Genomic DNA, 14,423 nt, shown 5'->3' on the forward strand with positions numbered 1-14,423 from the left:
TGTGGTTTTGCCTTTTCCAGATGTCACATAGTCGGAATCATACAGTATTTAGCCTTTTTCGATTGGCTGCTTTCACTTAGTAATATGCCTTTAAGATCCCTCCACGTCTTTTTGTGGCTTGATAGCTCATTTCTTTTTATTGCTGAATGCTCTTCCATTGCATGGATGTACCACAGTCTGTTTATTCATTCACCTGCTGAACTCGTTGCTTCAAGTTTTGGCAGTTATAAATAAAGCTGCTCTAAGCATTCATGTGTATGTTTTTGTGTGGACATAAGGTTTCAACTCTGCTGGGTAAATAGCCAGGAATGTGATTGCTGCATTGTCTGATAAAAGTATGTTTAGTTTTGTAAGAAACGCCAGACTATTCCAAAGTGTCTGTACCATTTTGCATTCCCACCAGCAATGAAAGAGAATTGCTGTTGCTGCATATCCTTGTCAGCTTTTGGTGCTATCAGTGTTTTGGATTTTAGCTATTCTAATGATGTGTAATGGTATCTCATTGTTTTAATTTGTAAGTACATTTATTTTTATATTGGTCACTGAAGGAAATCCAGCCCTTTGTTTTTTGTCCTTGTGGGCTTGACTAGATAGTCTATGTTGACTAGTTTCTACTTTGAGTTTTGGGGGGAGTAAGGGTCATTGGACTAATCCTTAGTAGGCACCTTTCATGCACCTGCACTAAGGCCTGGGATATCAAAGACATTTTATTTGTTGCCTTGGAGCTTATAGTTTTGTAAAGGAACAAACATTACAGTCGTAGGAGCACGCTAGGAAGCCGTCTTTCCATTGGTGGGATAGTCAGGGGGAGTACAGACATTTGAATTGAATCTTGAAGGACACGTAGGAGTTAACCAACAAAGAGGTAGAAAGAAAGGTGGTGGAATCGGGGAGATCTTTCTACACACAGGGAGTTGAAACTAGATGCTAGAGCCTCAGATCTGTTCTGTGTGCTCCTTAGGTTTTCCAGGGGCAGGGAGGGGCAAGAAATAAATAAAACTGGAGAGATGTAAGGGCCTTAAATCTAAACCTTTGTACTATGTTAGCATTTTTGCTTTTGATTTAAAGTGGAGCGGCATGCCTTTGAAGGGTTTTATTCAGGGGAGTGCGATCAGATATGGGTGTAGGATTATTCTGCCTATAGGGATTGGGTGGCTTTGGAAGCAGGGGCTAGGACAGATCATAACTGACCAGGAAAGGTCCTGAGAGCACCCTCTGAGGTAGTGGCAGTGGCTGGTGAAGGAGGAGACAGATAGAAGAGGCGGTCAGGAGGTAATGCCTCCTTAGGGCTTGGTGATCGTTGGGAGTGGGGACTAAGAGGCAGATGGGGCTGAATGAGTGATGATGCCGTTGACAAAGGTAAAAGCTACAGGTGGTGGAGCAGGTGCTCAGTTGAGTTTTGGAAGTGTTGAGATGACTTGAAGTTTTCTCTCCCAAGTATATGATTTAAAACTCCGAAGCTTCAGATAATGGCAAGCTACTTCCTGGGAGGGCGTTTTGATCTTTTGGTTTATCTCTATGGAAAGGATCAAAAGTTGTGAGTGAGTTAAGTTCTTGAATTTTCTGGAGAGAAAAAGGATCTTTTGTCTTTCTTAAAGGTCTCTTCTCAGTCAATATCACAAATACCAATCCAGATGTTCACTAAGGGTCTCAATCCTGAATTACAGGCTCTGAAACAATTGATGTTTCAGTTTGATGTTGTAGGGGGCTTGTTAATCATTTGGTAACTCTGTCTGTTTCTGTGCCTCTGTCCCTTTGGAGATGTTGTTTATTACTTTAGGAAAAATGCTCTATTTTTTTTTTTAATCAAACATTGTAAAAATATATAACCAAGGAAGAAAAAGTCCTTCATAACCGCCCCTCCCACTACCATTCTTAACAGGTCGGTGCATACTCTTTGCAGAGTCAAGTCAGTTCTGTCTCCCTCCATGCCCCCCCAAAGCCCCCAAACACTAGCATGTGCATTTTAGCAGAATTGGGGTCTCATGATGCATACAATTTCGAAAGGGGTTTTTGTCACTTAACAATATGTTGTTCTGATCAGGTCAGATAAATATAAAGCAAACCCATTCTTTTTAATAGTTGCACAATATTTCATTTTATAGATATGTCATAATTTATTTGTCTAGTTTCCTGTTAATGGATATTCACCACTCATTTCTTTCAGTTCTCTAGACCAGTGCTGTTTAGTAGAACTTCTCTGATGGAAATATTCTAAGATCTGCCCTGTCCAACATGGCAGCCACTAGCCATGTGTGATTATTAAACACTTGAAATGTGCTTGGTGTGCCTAAAGAACCGAATTTTAGATTTTACTCCATCTTAGTTAATCTGAGTAGCCACATGTGGCCAGTGGCTGCTGTATTGGACAGCGCAGCTCTCAACTGTGTCAGAGTCAAGTTAGGTCATCAAGGTGCTTGCTTGGATCACATTACTTGGGCCTTCATGAATTACAGTTTAATGGTGTTTCTTTGATGTTTAACAGTCATATAAAGTTTCTCTTGTAAACCTCTTTTAAAGAAGTATTGTTCAGTGTTAGAGTTCCTTAGAGGGAGATCTATGAAATGCTTCTCGAGTTTAGTTCCAAAAGAGAGTTTCTCTTTCCAGACATATCAGTATGCTTCCTTTATCAAGTAAATGATCTCTGTCTACCTCATTATGCATCTCTTTTGCCATGGTTGCCATGGAGTCCAGAGTTCAATTTTTGGTTCTGCTACAGCAGGTAATCTTTTCCCTTTCATCACTCCTCCCACCAAACTATATAGCTTTCCTTTCAGTCTGAGTTTAAATATTTCATTATGTGTATGGTTTTCCTTGTAAAGCACTTCTCTTTTTGAAAATGATTAGATTTACGTGAAGTTTTTGGAATTTATCCTAAGACTTCACTAAAAAAAGATAAATACAATATATACACTACTTCCCTCCCACAACCCTGCACACACATACATCATGTATCTTAATAGGGCCATTAATATTGTCATGTGTATGAATCCTGTTTACCATCACAGTGGGAAATATATGTATTTAAAATCTGAAATAGACATTCTACCTGGGTTGTAGAAAATTACTTACGTGCTTTATGGTTGGTTCCATTTTATTCAATTATGAGTCAAAATTGGGTTCTTTTACCCTCTTGTTTTGCCCGTATAATGCTCCACTTTGGCTTTCTTCGGGAATATATGGAAATCTCCTTTTGCTTGAATTTAAAATATATTCTTCAGGATTTCCTAGTTCCATGTGTGGCACCGTGTAGATAAACATTAACTGCTAAATGGTGGCAAAATATTTTTTGACCCTCCTAGAGTAGCAGTGTTGAAGTGTGTAACCTTCATTTAAAAACATTTTACTCTTCCTTTGTTTCTGCCAAGTTTCCACCCCTAGATATTTTTAAATATTAGGATGCCCTTAGTTTTTACATAGACTTAAGAATTGGAAAGCGTAAGAATATGCCGAAAAATTATTAATAAATTTCTTTGCCTGTGAGGAAGTAGGATAGAACCAGGAAACTGCTGATGTGGTAACCAGGATAACACACTAAAACCATCTGTGTAACTCTTGGCAGGAATAAAATGACAAAACAAGATCTTGGAGAGTGCACATTACCAGGTGTGTGATCAAAAAGATAAATACATTCTCAAATGATAAAATTGGCCTAGTGCCTTTAGCACCCATGGGACTGTTGTGTGTACACTTATGTGCAGACATAGCTGTCAAGGTTGAGCATTTTTAGTGTAGTTAGGAAACTGGGACAGGAAAAGGCTGGAAGTAGAGGACTTAAGCACTGCTTGGAGTCGTTGGAACTGTAAACTCTGGATGTGCACTTGGGGAAACTGCATGGGATTTCAAGTGTAACATGATGAAAAACATCCAGTGGTGATTTGCAGCAGAGGTGCAGAGCCAGGCTCTTCAGGAAAGAATAAAGGGGAGACCTTAAAAGAACCGTGTTTGTCCTGTTTAACTAACAGTGGACTTTGAAAAAGACACGGACCATAATAAGATATTGTTTTCTTTTTTCTTGAGAATTGAAGGAAGATGGAAGCTGAGGACTTTTTCATGCTATTTAATGCACTGTTTGTAATTTTCAGGAAAAGCTTTTCATTCTAACTCAAATTAGAATTACTTAGGTTAAGTATAATACAGCTTTGAATACTTACAAGAGAACTTTAAGAGATTTGGTTTATGAAGGAATTTCATGGTTTTGAACAAGATTTTTGCTCTCTTAAAATTGCAGTCGTTTGAGAGTAATTCTCTTTCCCCTTTTCCTCAATTTAGCAGGACTGTTTGGTGTAAGCTTGCATGTTCTGAATGTTGCCAAGCTCACAGTCAGTAGATCTCCAGTGGATGTATGTGTTCAGTTTTCAGTACACTGTTAACTTCAGTTTCCCAGAAGCTTTCTTGACATTACAATACCTCAAATTCAAAAGTTTAAAACAGGAGAGGAGTGGTATGAATATCTGTTTTCAGGTACATTTGTCTTTTCACAGTTTGACAGTGATGTGTCTAGGTGTGGATCTCTTTGAATTTGTCCTACTTGGAGTTGAGCTTCTTGGATGTGCAGTTTAATAGTTTTTACCAAATTTGAGAAGTTTTTGGCCATTATTTCTTCAGATACTCTTTCTGCCCCTTTGTTTCTTTTCTTCTGGGACTCCCATTTTGTGTATGTTGGTCTGTTTGACGTCCCACAGGTGTCTGAGGCTCTGTTCAGTTTTCTTTCTATTTCTCAAACTGGATAATCTCAACTTACCTGTCTTCAAATTGGCTGATTCTTCCTTCTGCTAATTTATATCTGTTGAGCCCCTCTAGTGAATTTTTTATTTCAATCATTGTATTATTCAACTCCAAGACTTTTATTTCGTTCTTTTCTATAATTTCCCTCTCCTTGTTGATGATATTCTCTATTTCATGAGACATGTGTTCTCATACATTTCATTAGTTCTTAGGCACGGGTTTGTTTGTTTAGTTCTTTGTGCATATCTGTAATAGCTGATTTAAAGTCTTTGTCTGGTAAGTCTAAAGTATGAACTTCCTCAAAAGATAGGTTCTCTTGACTGCTTTTTATCCCCTGTATATGAGCCGTGCTTTCTCTGCACGTCTTGTAATTTTTTGTTGAAAACTAGATGTTTTAGATAATATAATTTGGGAGTTATGGAACGCAGATGACCCCCACCCTGAATTCACTGTTGTTGCCATTTTGTTTGTTTAGAGACTCTGCCGGATTAACTCTGTAAAATCTGATAGCTTTGTTCTGTGTGGCCACCAAAGTCTCTGCTTAGTTGACTTAATTCAGCTGATGACAGAGCTTTCCTGGAACCAGTAAGTCTCCCATCCTTTTTAAAGGGATCCTTGTAAACATAAGTCAGATCATGTCACGCCTCTGCTCAGAACCCTCCAGTGACTTCCGTCTCACTCAAGGAAAAGGTGAAGTCCTGCAGTGGCCTGCAAGACCCTACCTGATCTAGCCCTTTCCTGTCTCCCTCTGTTCACACCATACTGGGTTGGTCTCTTTGCTGATACCCAAACCTGCCAAGCAGTTCTGATCTCAGGACCTTTGCATATGCCAGATATTCTCATGGTTTATTCTCTCCTCTCCTCTAGGTCTGTATTCAGTTGTCACTTCAACGTGGGCTTCCCTCTCCACCCCTGCTCCCCCTCCCCTGTGTTCTCCATCACCCTTCACTGCTTTATTTTCCCCATAGCTCTTATCACTGTCTGTCATACTCTATACTCTTTCCTTTGTTTATTGTTTCCCTTTCCAGAATGAAAGCTCTTTAAAGGTAGAGATTCTTTTGTTCACTGCTGTATCTACAGTGAAGAGAAAAATGCTTGACAATAACTATTTATTGAGTAAATGAATGGTGATCTTTGGCAATCTATTCTTATTTAAGAATGAGACACTAGGGGCTTCCCTGGTGGCACAGTGGTTAAGAATCTGCCTGCCAATGCAGGGGACTCGGGTTTGATCCCTGGTCCGGGAAGATCCCTCATGCCGCAGAGCAGCTAAGCCTGTGCGCCACAACTACTGAGCCTGCGCTCTAGAGCCTGTGAGCCACAGCTACTGAAGCCCACGCGCCCTAGAGCCCATGCACAGCAACTACTGAAGCCTGCGTGCTCTAGGGTGCCCGCATGCCGCAACTCCTGAGCCCGCGTGCCACAGCTACTGAAGCCCGTGCACCTAGAGCCCGTGCTCCACAACAAGAGAAGCCACTGCAATGAGAAGCCCGCGCACTGCAATGAAGAGTAGCCCCCACTCGCCGCAACTAGAGAAAGCCCATGTGCAGCAATAAAGACCCCACGCAGCCAAAAAAAAAAAAAAAAGAATGAAATACTAAATGCTGATTGGAAGCTCTTTGTATGCCGTGGTCTTGTCTTCTGGTAATTTTCATGCTAACTCTTCAGCTAATGACCAAAGGCATACCTTGGAGAAATCACAGGTTTGGCTCCAGACCACTACAATAAAGCAAATGTCGCAATAAAGGTAGTCACATATTTTTTGGTTTCCCAGTGCGTATAAAAGTTATGTTGATAGTATACTGTAGTCTATTAAGTGTGCAATCGCATTATGTCTATAAAACTATGTACATATCTTAATTTAAAAATACCTTATTGCTAAAAAATGCTAACGGTCATCCATCTGACAACACAGGGTTGCCACACACCTTCAGTTTGTAAGGAACACAATATCTGCAAAGTGCAATAACATGAGGTCTGTGCCTATATTGGAGGATTCCCAGATATCAACATCTGGAAGTCTGTCTTTGGGGATCTTCCGTTTTCTATAGAGAATCCCCCGGTTCCTCACCAGGAGTGTCAGGGGTTTAGGCTGGCTGGAATGGAAGCACAGCAACCTGTGTTTGGCTTCTGGCATTCTGGGAGCTGCAGAAGGAGCTGAGGGTCACACACTGATGTGGAGGCTGCCAGTTAGTTTGCTAATTTCAGCCCCCGCAGCTCAAGTCACCTGTGCCAGGTATCCACCCACGCGGAGCAGCTTTCCTTCACTTTCTCCAAAAAATCATCCTCTGGTTTCCTAAGGGGTGGTGGGACTTTAGATATTCATCAACTCCATCATCTCCCCTCTGTGTGGGCCCATCTTCCCAGATGCATGGAGCCTGGAAGTGCTGGGTCTCAAGGACTCTAAGAATCTAGTCTCCTCTTTGATACTTACCTCTGTAAGCACCCAACTTTTTTTTTTTTTTTTTTTTTTTTTTTTGGCTGCGTTGGGTCTTCATTGCTGTGCCCGGGCTTTCTCTAGTTGCGGCGAGCGGGGGCTACTCTTCATTGTGGTGCGTGGGCTTCTCATTGCGGTGGCTTCTCTTGTTGTGGAGCATGAGCTTCAGTAGTTGTAGCACTTGGACTCAGTAGCTGTGGCTCGCAGGCTCTAGCGTGCAGACTCAGTAGTTGTGGCACATGGGCTCAGTAGTTGTGGCGCATGGGCTTAGTCGCTCTGCGGCATGTGGGATCTTCCTGGACCAGGAAGCCGTGTCCTGGTCCATGTCGAACCCGTGTCCCCTGCATTAGCAGGCAGATTCTTAACCACTGCACCACCACGGAAGCCTGTACCCAACATTTATACTGTGCTAAATCCTTTAACCGCTATATTTTCTTCTTTTGTTCTTTTTGTCCTTGAAGGTAATACCTTTTATACTGGTTTACTATCATTTTAAGTAGGCTTGGGAGGGAAAGGAGATAAAAATACATAGTTAGTGCGCCATTGAATTGTTAGCTTGGGGTGTCCTGTCCTCCCCTAACCCTTGAGTATAGATGCTCCGTCGCATGCTTGTTTGTACTCATAGGGCATTGCATAGATTAACTCTTGGTTTGTCAGCTGATACGGACAGAATGGCATAGGTGATCTTTTTCTTTATCACCTGGCCTTCTTTTATTATCATTTTATTTCAGTGCCTAAACTGCTTTTCAAAAAGTGAATTGAAAAAAATTGAAATCATGGCAGATAATAATTTTTCTCCTTTTTAAAATAAATATTTTAAAATGTTGAAACTAAATTGCTCTTTTGCTGATCTGATTTTTAGGAATGAGAGAACAAAGTACTACAAGTAGAGTACCTTTAAATGACTCACAATTACTCACGCAAATACATGTAAACTTGGATACGCAATTAGGCAGCTCATTATGTTGCAAATGCAGTTACATGCTTAAATTCGTGGCCACTCCCTTGGCTCACCCAGCTGTCTCTCCTCTTTTAGGCTTATTTATGACCGGTTATTAATAAGCCCCAGCTGTCAGAATTTAAAAATACATGCTGGTACTAGTGGTGCTGTTCAACTAATAATAGAGGGAAAGTTTGAAAAGGAAGTTTGCCTTTGAGTTTGTGTATCGCAGAGTTGGTCATCTTAGTTGGCAAAATCCCGTTCTCCTTCTGGAGATACAGGCTATACATTGAGAAAAATTATGATTAATCGTAATAGTGGTTAACGATAGTTACATTATAGTATACCCGCATCATCTCTGATCTGCAATTCTGAAATCCAAAAATTCTGAATTTTTTTTTTTTTATAACTGATCAGTGGCAAAACCTGAATCGCTTCATTAGGACTCAAATCTGACATGTAATGAGGCGGCTCTTTCTAGTCTATTTATCCAGATCACCGGTATGAAGATGTGTAGATTTTGCCGCAGAGAACTATTAATGTGTTTGATTATGGACCACTGACCCAGACCCCACTGAAGATTTTACATAAAAGCACTATACGTACTGTGTTACCTTTTGAAAATGCAGAAGATTCTAAGGTTTCAAATGCTTTTTGGCCCCAGTAGTTTCTTCTTCTTCTTCCTCTTCTTTTAATATTTATTTATTTATTTGGCTGCGTTGGGTCTTAGTTGCGGCACCACGGGAATCTTCATTGCGGCGTGCGGGATCTTTCGTTGCAGCACATGGGCTTCTCTCTAGTTGTGGAGCACTGGGTTCCAGCGCGTGTGGGCTCAGTAGTTGCGGTGCTTAGGCTTAGTTGCCCCATGGCATGTGGGATCTTAGTTCCCCGATCAGGGATCAGACCCGCATCCCCTGCACTGGAAGGTGGATTCTTAACCATTGGACAACCAGGGAAGTCCCTGGCCCCAGTTATTTCTGATAAAGAGTTATGGCCTTATAGTGAGAGCAACAGATTTCAGATTAGATGTGGGTTAAAATTCTAACGGGGAAACTTTAACTGATACGTGTTAGAACACTTGGATATATTACATACAGTTAAAGTTTCCCATTTTTGTTCGAAGTTATTGTGAAAAAAGAAAAAAGAAGTTATTTATTGTGTATTGATACAGTACTACCAAATGGAGTAATTAAGAATTTTCTTAGTTACTAAGGTTTTTAAAATTGTTTTTAAATCATTAGTTTAAAAGTGAAGGGACTTCCCTGGTGGCGCGGTGGTTGAGAATCCACCTGCCAGTGCAGGGGACATGGGTTCGATCCCTGGTCCGGGAAGATCCCATGTGCTGCGGGGCAACTAAGCCCGTGTGATGCAACTACTGAGCCTGCACTGTAGTGCCCACGAGCCACAACTACTGAGCCCATGTGGCACAACTACTGAAGCCCGTGCACCTAGAGCCCGTGCTCCACAACAAGAGAGAAGCCACCGCAAGGAGAAGCCCGCGCACCGCAACGAAGAGCAGCCCCCGCTCGTCGCAAATAGAGAAAGCCCACGCACAGCAACGAAGACCCAATGCAGCCAAAAAATAAATTTATTTTTAAAAGTCAGGGTAACAATTTCATATTTAATTGCTGTGCTATATTATCGGTGATTTTCATATAAATAGGAAATACTAAGTAGCATTATAAGTAAATGGGAAAAATTATGGCATCTATATTGAATTAGTACAGTTTGGTTCTTTGTCTCTAATGATATTAATAATACTTTGTTGTTATTTTAATCACCCTTGATCTGTTAAAACCATCCATCCGGTGATCCTCAGTCCTTATTTCTGCCTTAACCCAGCTTTAGGATGTGGCACAGTGGTTTTTCAAAAGAATGGGGCAAGGGGTACCCTCTTCTGTCAACTCCCTAAGAATCTTAATATTCATCGTCTGTCCTCCCCACTCTTAGTCATTTTTGTCCATTACCAGAATATATGAGAATTTTGAGGTTTTAAATTAAGCATATGTAATTAACATCTTAAAGGTAGATTGTAATCATAGAGGCAGATGAGCTTGGGCACATGGCATGTATTTTCATGTACCTTAAAATTGGTTCTTTTGCCCAAACGGATTAGAGCAAGTAGATACTCGGCTGCATTTCAGTCAAGGCCTTCCCAAAGCACACTGATAAAGATTCTTTCCTATTTTGGAGGACCAAGTATTTCTGTTTAAATTGATTGATATGATTGTCATTAAAGTTGCTGAGGGACCCACAGTATCCCTTTATAGCAGTTTGATGAGTCCGTGTCCAATTCTCTACTTTTACTGACCTGTGACTTTAGGAAATTCTTATAAAAAGTGGAAAGTCATTAACAGATAACTGAAGTTTAAAATAGAACAGTCTTTACCAAGTTTCTGAAACAAAACTCTTCTGGTGCATAAAAATGTAGATAACCAAGCAATAATCAGTTTTGACTGCAGTATAGAATATAGCAATGTAATGACACTACAGAAAGCCTGGAAACTTTTGACGTAGTAGTGATAGTACACCAATTGTTAAAAAAGATGTTTTCTTCAAGTTGTAAAGCCTGAAATTTAAGAATAAATTAATATATTTTTACATATTCGTTGAAGGATTAACATATTTTATGAATAAAGACCGAGGAATTTTTACACATGAATTAATATTGTGGTCTTTATAGGTACATCAGAGCTGTGCACGTGGTTAAACCCTCCTTATTAGTTAAGCCAACCTCTGTTTTTGCAACTTAGTGGTAGACCTTTGAGGAAAGCTCTGATGCGGATAAAACCTTCAGTGAATACCAGTTAAATCAGTAATTTGAACTTTGTTATGGTTACTCTGATTTTTTTCTCTGAGTAGGAAGTAGGGAAACGTGATTAATAATCAACCCATTAGACTTAGTTTTGTTTTTGATGGAAATATTTCCTCCTGTAAAATTTAATGGCCGTGAATTTGATTGCAGAGATTATTTTCCATAACCAGAGCTGTCCCTGGAGAGGCAATTTGAAACAGTTTCATTAGAATCCAGGTAACTATCAAAAAGAGTGTTGTGGAACATTATAAAAAAGGGCCATGTGAAAGTAAGTTCAGATCTGGTCTGATATTTTAGTATTCCTACCCCTCATCCCCCAAGAAAAGTCAGTAAACACAGTGTAATCTTTTCATTGTCTTTGAAGCCCATGTTTATGACTGATTTAAGGTTTAAAGGTGAAACTACTTTATTATGAGGTCCTTTGGTACCAGTACCCCCTTGCATAGGAGGCAAAATAAGTCTGACTTTCACTAAAAAGTGTTCTTATATCCAGTAATTTTATGGTGAGGTTATTTGAATGTTTTTATCTGAGTGAGGACAACTAGACAATTTAAAAAATACTTTTGCCAAAGTAAACACTTTAAGTCTTCATGCCTTGTGCAGTGGAATTCATGAATGCATTCATACATGTTTTATGTGTGACTAGATTTATTTATGAAACACTTATTGAACACCTACTACTTGGCAGGCAATGTTCTAGGTACTGGAAATTAAGCACTTAAAACAGATGAAGTTTAAACCCTCCCGTGAGAACAATTTCTTGAGGATTTTACATTCTAGAAAAGTGCTAAGCGTTAGTGTACTTTCTTCCTCTCTAAAAGAGGAGACGATTGCTGTCCTTAGGTCATACACCAGTACATGGCCGAGCTTTGCTTTTGCATATTTGTGACTGATGGGAAGCAGATACCCTGTAGTTGCAGGTGCCTAAACTCTCACTCTCAGAAGGTGCCCCCCGTGGTTTTCCTAGCTTGCTCACGTGTTCATTCTAACCGGAAGTCCTTTCAAATATACTTACTGAGTGTCCCAACCCGGCCTGTTTCATCTAGCCCTCGCCCGTCTTCCACGTGGATTCCGCACAATCTCAGTTCATTGCTTTGAACGGCTGAGTGTGTGCTCATGTGCACGTGTGTGTGCATGCACAAACCATCTGCTGCAGTTAGGTTTCTAACTCCGTGGGGAGTAAGAGGATAGTGGGGACCTTGGTTTAGCACCGTGCTTTATGTATAGTAGCAATTAATATCGATATTTGTCGACTTCAAGCTACTGTCCTAAAATTGCTTAAAATCACAGCAGTTTCTTTACAGTGGTCTACATTGAATTTTTTTAAAAATACCTTTCATTTCTTGAAGGTTTGTCTTTATGGTTAGTCTAACCACTTAGCATATCAAGACCTTTACCTCTGTTTTAAAAATTGTACAGATTATGCAAGTAAGAAAATTCTCCATGGGACTTTTTTTTTTTTTTTTTTTGCTGTACGCGGGCCTCTCACTATTGTGGCCTCTCCCGTTGCGGAGAACAGGCTCCGGACGCGCAGGCTCAGCGGCCATGGCTCATAGGCCCAGCCGCTCCGCGGCATGTGGGATCCTCCCAAACCGGGGCACGAACCTGTGTCCCCTGCATCGGCAGGCGGACTCTCAACCACTGCGCCACCAGGGAAGTCGTCCATGGGACTTTTTAATGCTCATTAAGAGTTGTTTTTCATGTTCATGAGCCCCACAGCCTTTGGCAGGAGTGGTGGGATCACCCTCTCTAATCAGGCAAAATAATAGAATTAATTAGTACGACTGTATCTTATATTTACTTTTTTTTTTTTTTTTTTAAATGGTTGAAGAGGGTGTTGGGGGCTGTCTTCCTTTGTTATAACTCTCTTCCTCCTACCTTCCCTTCTCCAAAAAGTTTAAGCTAGATTTAATAATTTCCATTATGAGTTTTGTTTTTTTTCCTCTGTATGATTGATTACTGTCAAAATACACAGGCAAGAAGTCATTGGAAGTTCTGTTTTGTAAGAGCCCAGAGTTCTCTCTTCTGAAAGCCTCCACCGTGAGAGAGGGTTTCAGTAGCTTGGCTCTCCCGCTGAGTGTTATTTCTTTTGGGATAAGCATTGACCTCAATGCGTGAGGCATCTGCTGGGAAAGATTTGTACCAAGGGCAAAAGCGTAAGAAGCAATCACGGTATTTTATGGAAGTGATTGGGTTACAAATTGAAGTATTCATATTTTATTACTTGGTTATAAATTCTGTTCAATCCTTTGTTCCTCAGCCTTTTATTGGGACTGATTGTGGATCCTGGCAGCCCATTTTAGGTTAAATCTAAAGAATTCTGTATACAGAATTTTAATTTTTAATCAATTAAATGAAGTGGACCATACAAGATAGAATGTAATTATCAAGTGATTAGTTGAAAACCCTTAAAAAGGGTAATTCTCATTTTGGACTTTCGTCCTGAGTGGCAAACAAAAGGTCTGATATGCCAAGTGTGCTTTTGTAGATTCTAGTACTGTTTTGAATGAAAGAGATAATAGAATTATAGACGGATGTTACTATTACTACCTGAATTATTATTTATATTTTCATAGTTCTCATGTAAGAATATTCATTAATATTGTTGTGTCCCAGACTGAGATTTTTCCCTTATAGGACTAAGTTCTCCCTACTCTGTTTTTTCTCTTCCATTATAGACTTGATTATGCATATTGCAGTTGTTTCTCAGTACTTCTGATAGAATCAAGGATTTTTAAATTATATAAATATAACACGAAATCTGGTTGTAAAATAACTCTTAGTTCACATGATTAGAATGTACATTTGCTAACCTTCTAATCAACGCCGGCAGGTTTTGGGTCCTGCTCCCAGGTGGTGTTCCTTCTTAGACAACTTGACAGAAGAACTGGAAGAGAATCCAGAAAGCACAGTTTATGATGATTACAAATTTGTCACCAAGAAAGACCTTGAAAATTTAGGTAAAAAAAATTATGATGAAATGTTTATAAGATTATTTCTACTTGTTTTTGTTTTGAGTTTTGAACATTAGAAGCGATGGAGTCACATTTATCTGATTTTCCAAATCTCTTTCTGACAAATCAGACATTAAACTTAGTATATATAATCTCTGCTTAGAAAAAGATTCAGATAAATTCAACCTACTGAGGCTTTTTTGTATCTTAAATGAGGAATAATTTTTTTAACCTACCACCTATGTATAGGAAAAGTCTCAGTCAAGGGAGCAGTGACTTTCAAGTACTATTTGAATATAATAAGATTTTGAGAAATCTCAGAGACTGCACGGAAATGATTTTTGTCCCCCTGTAGGTTTGCTTATTAAAAGACCTAATCCAAAACTTAGAATCCATAGATTGAATCCTCAAATACGTAGAACCTTAACAGTTACTTAGGTTTAAAGAATACAAACCAAGAAATGCTTCTTAATAATGGCCAACATTTAAAATAGGGCTTACACGTGCCAGGCTGAATGTTTTATATACAACTCATTTAATCCTCACAGC

General features: G+C 39.7%; 1 protein-coding gene across 1 annotated transcript in view; it reads left to right on the top strand.

Annotated features, from left to right (window-relative positions):
* The window catches only part of NOL10 (nucleolar protein 10), an 88,195-nt gene that overhangs the window by 44,083 nt on the left and 29,689 nt on the right, over positions 1–14,423 (top strand). Inside the window, exon 14 of the mRNA XM_060027095.1 lies at positions 13,754–13,880. Coding sequence (XP_059883078.1) covers positions 13,754–13,880 — 127 coding nt within the window. The remainder of the gene's footprint in view (positions 1–13,753; positions 13,881–14,423) is intronic.

This window comes from Delphinus delphis, chromosome 12 (assembly GCF_949987515.2).
Source record: "Delphinus delphis chromosome 12, mDelDel1.2, whole genome shotgun sequence".
Classification (NCBI taxonomy): domain Eukaryota; kingdom Metazoa; phylum Chordata; class Mammalia; order Artiodactyla; family Delphinidae; genus Delphinus; species Delphinus delphis.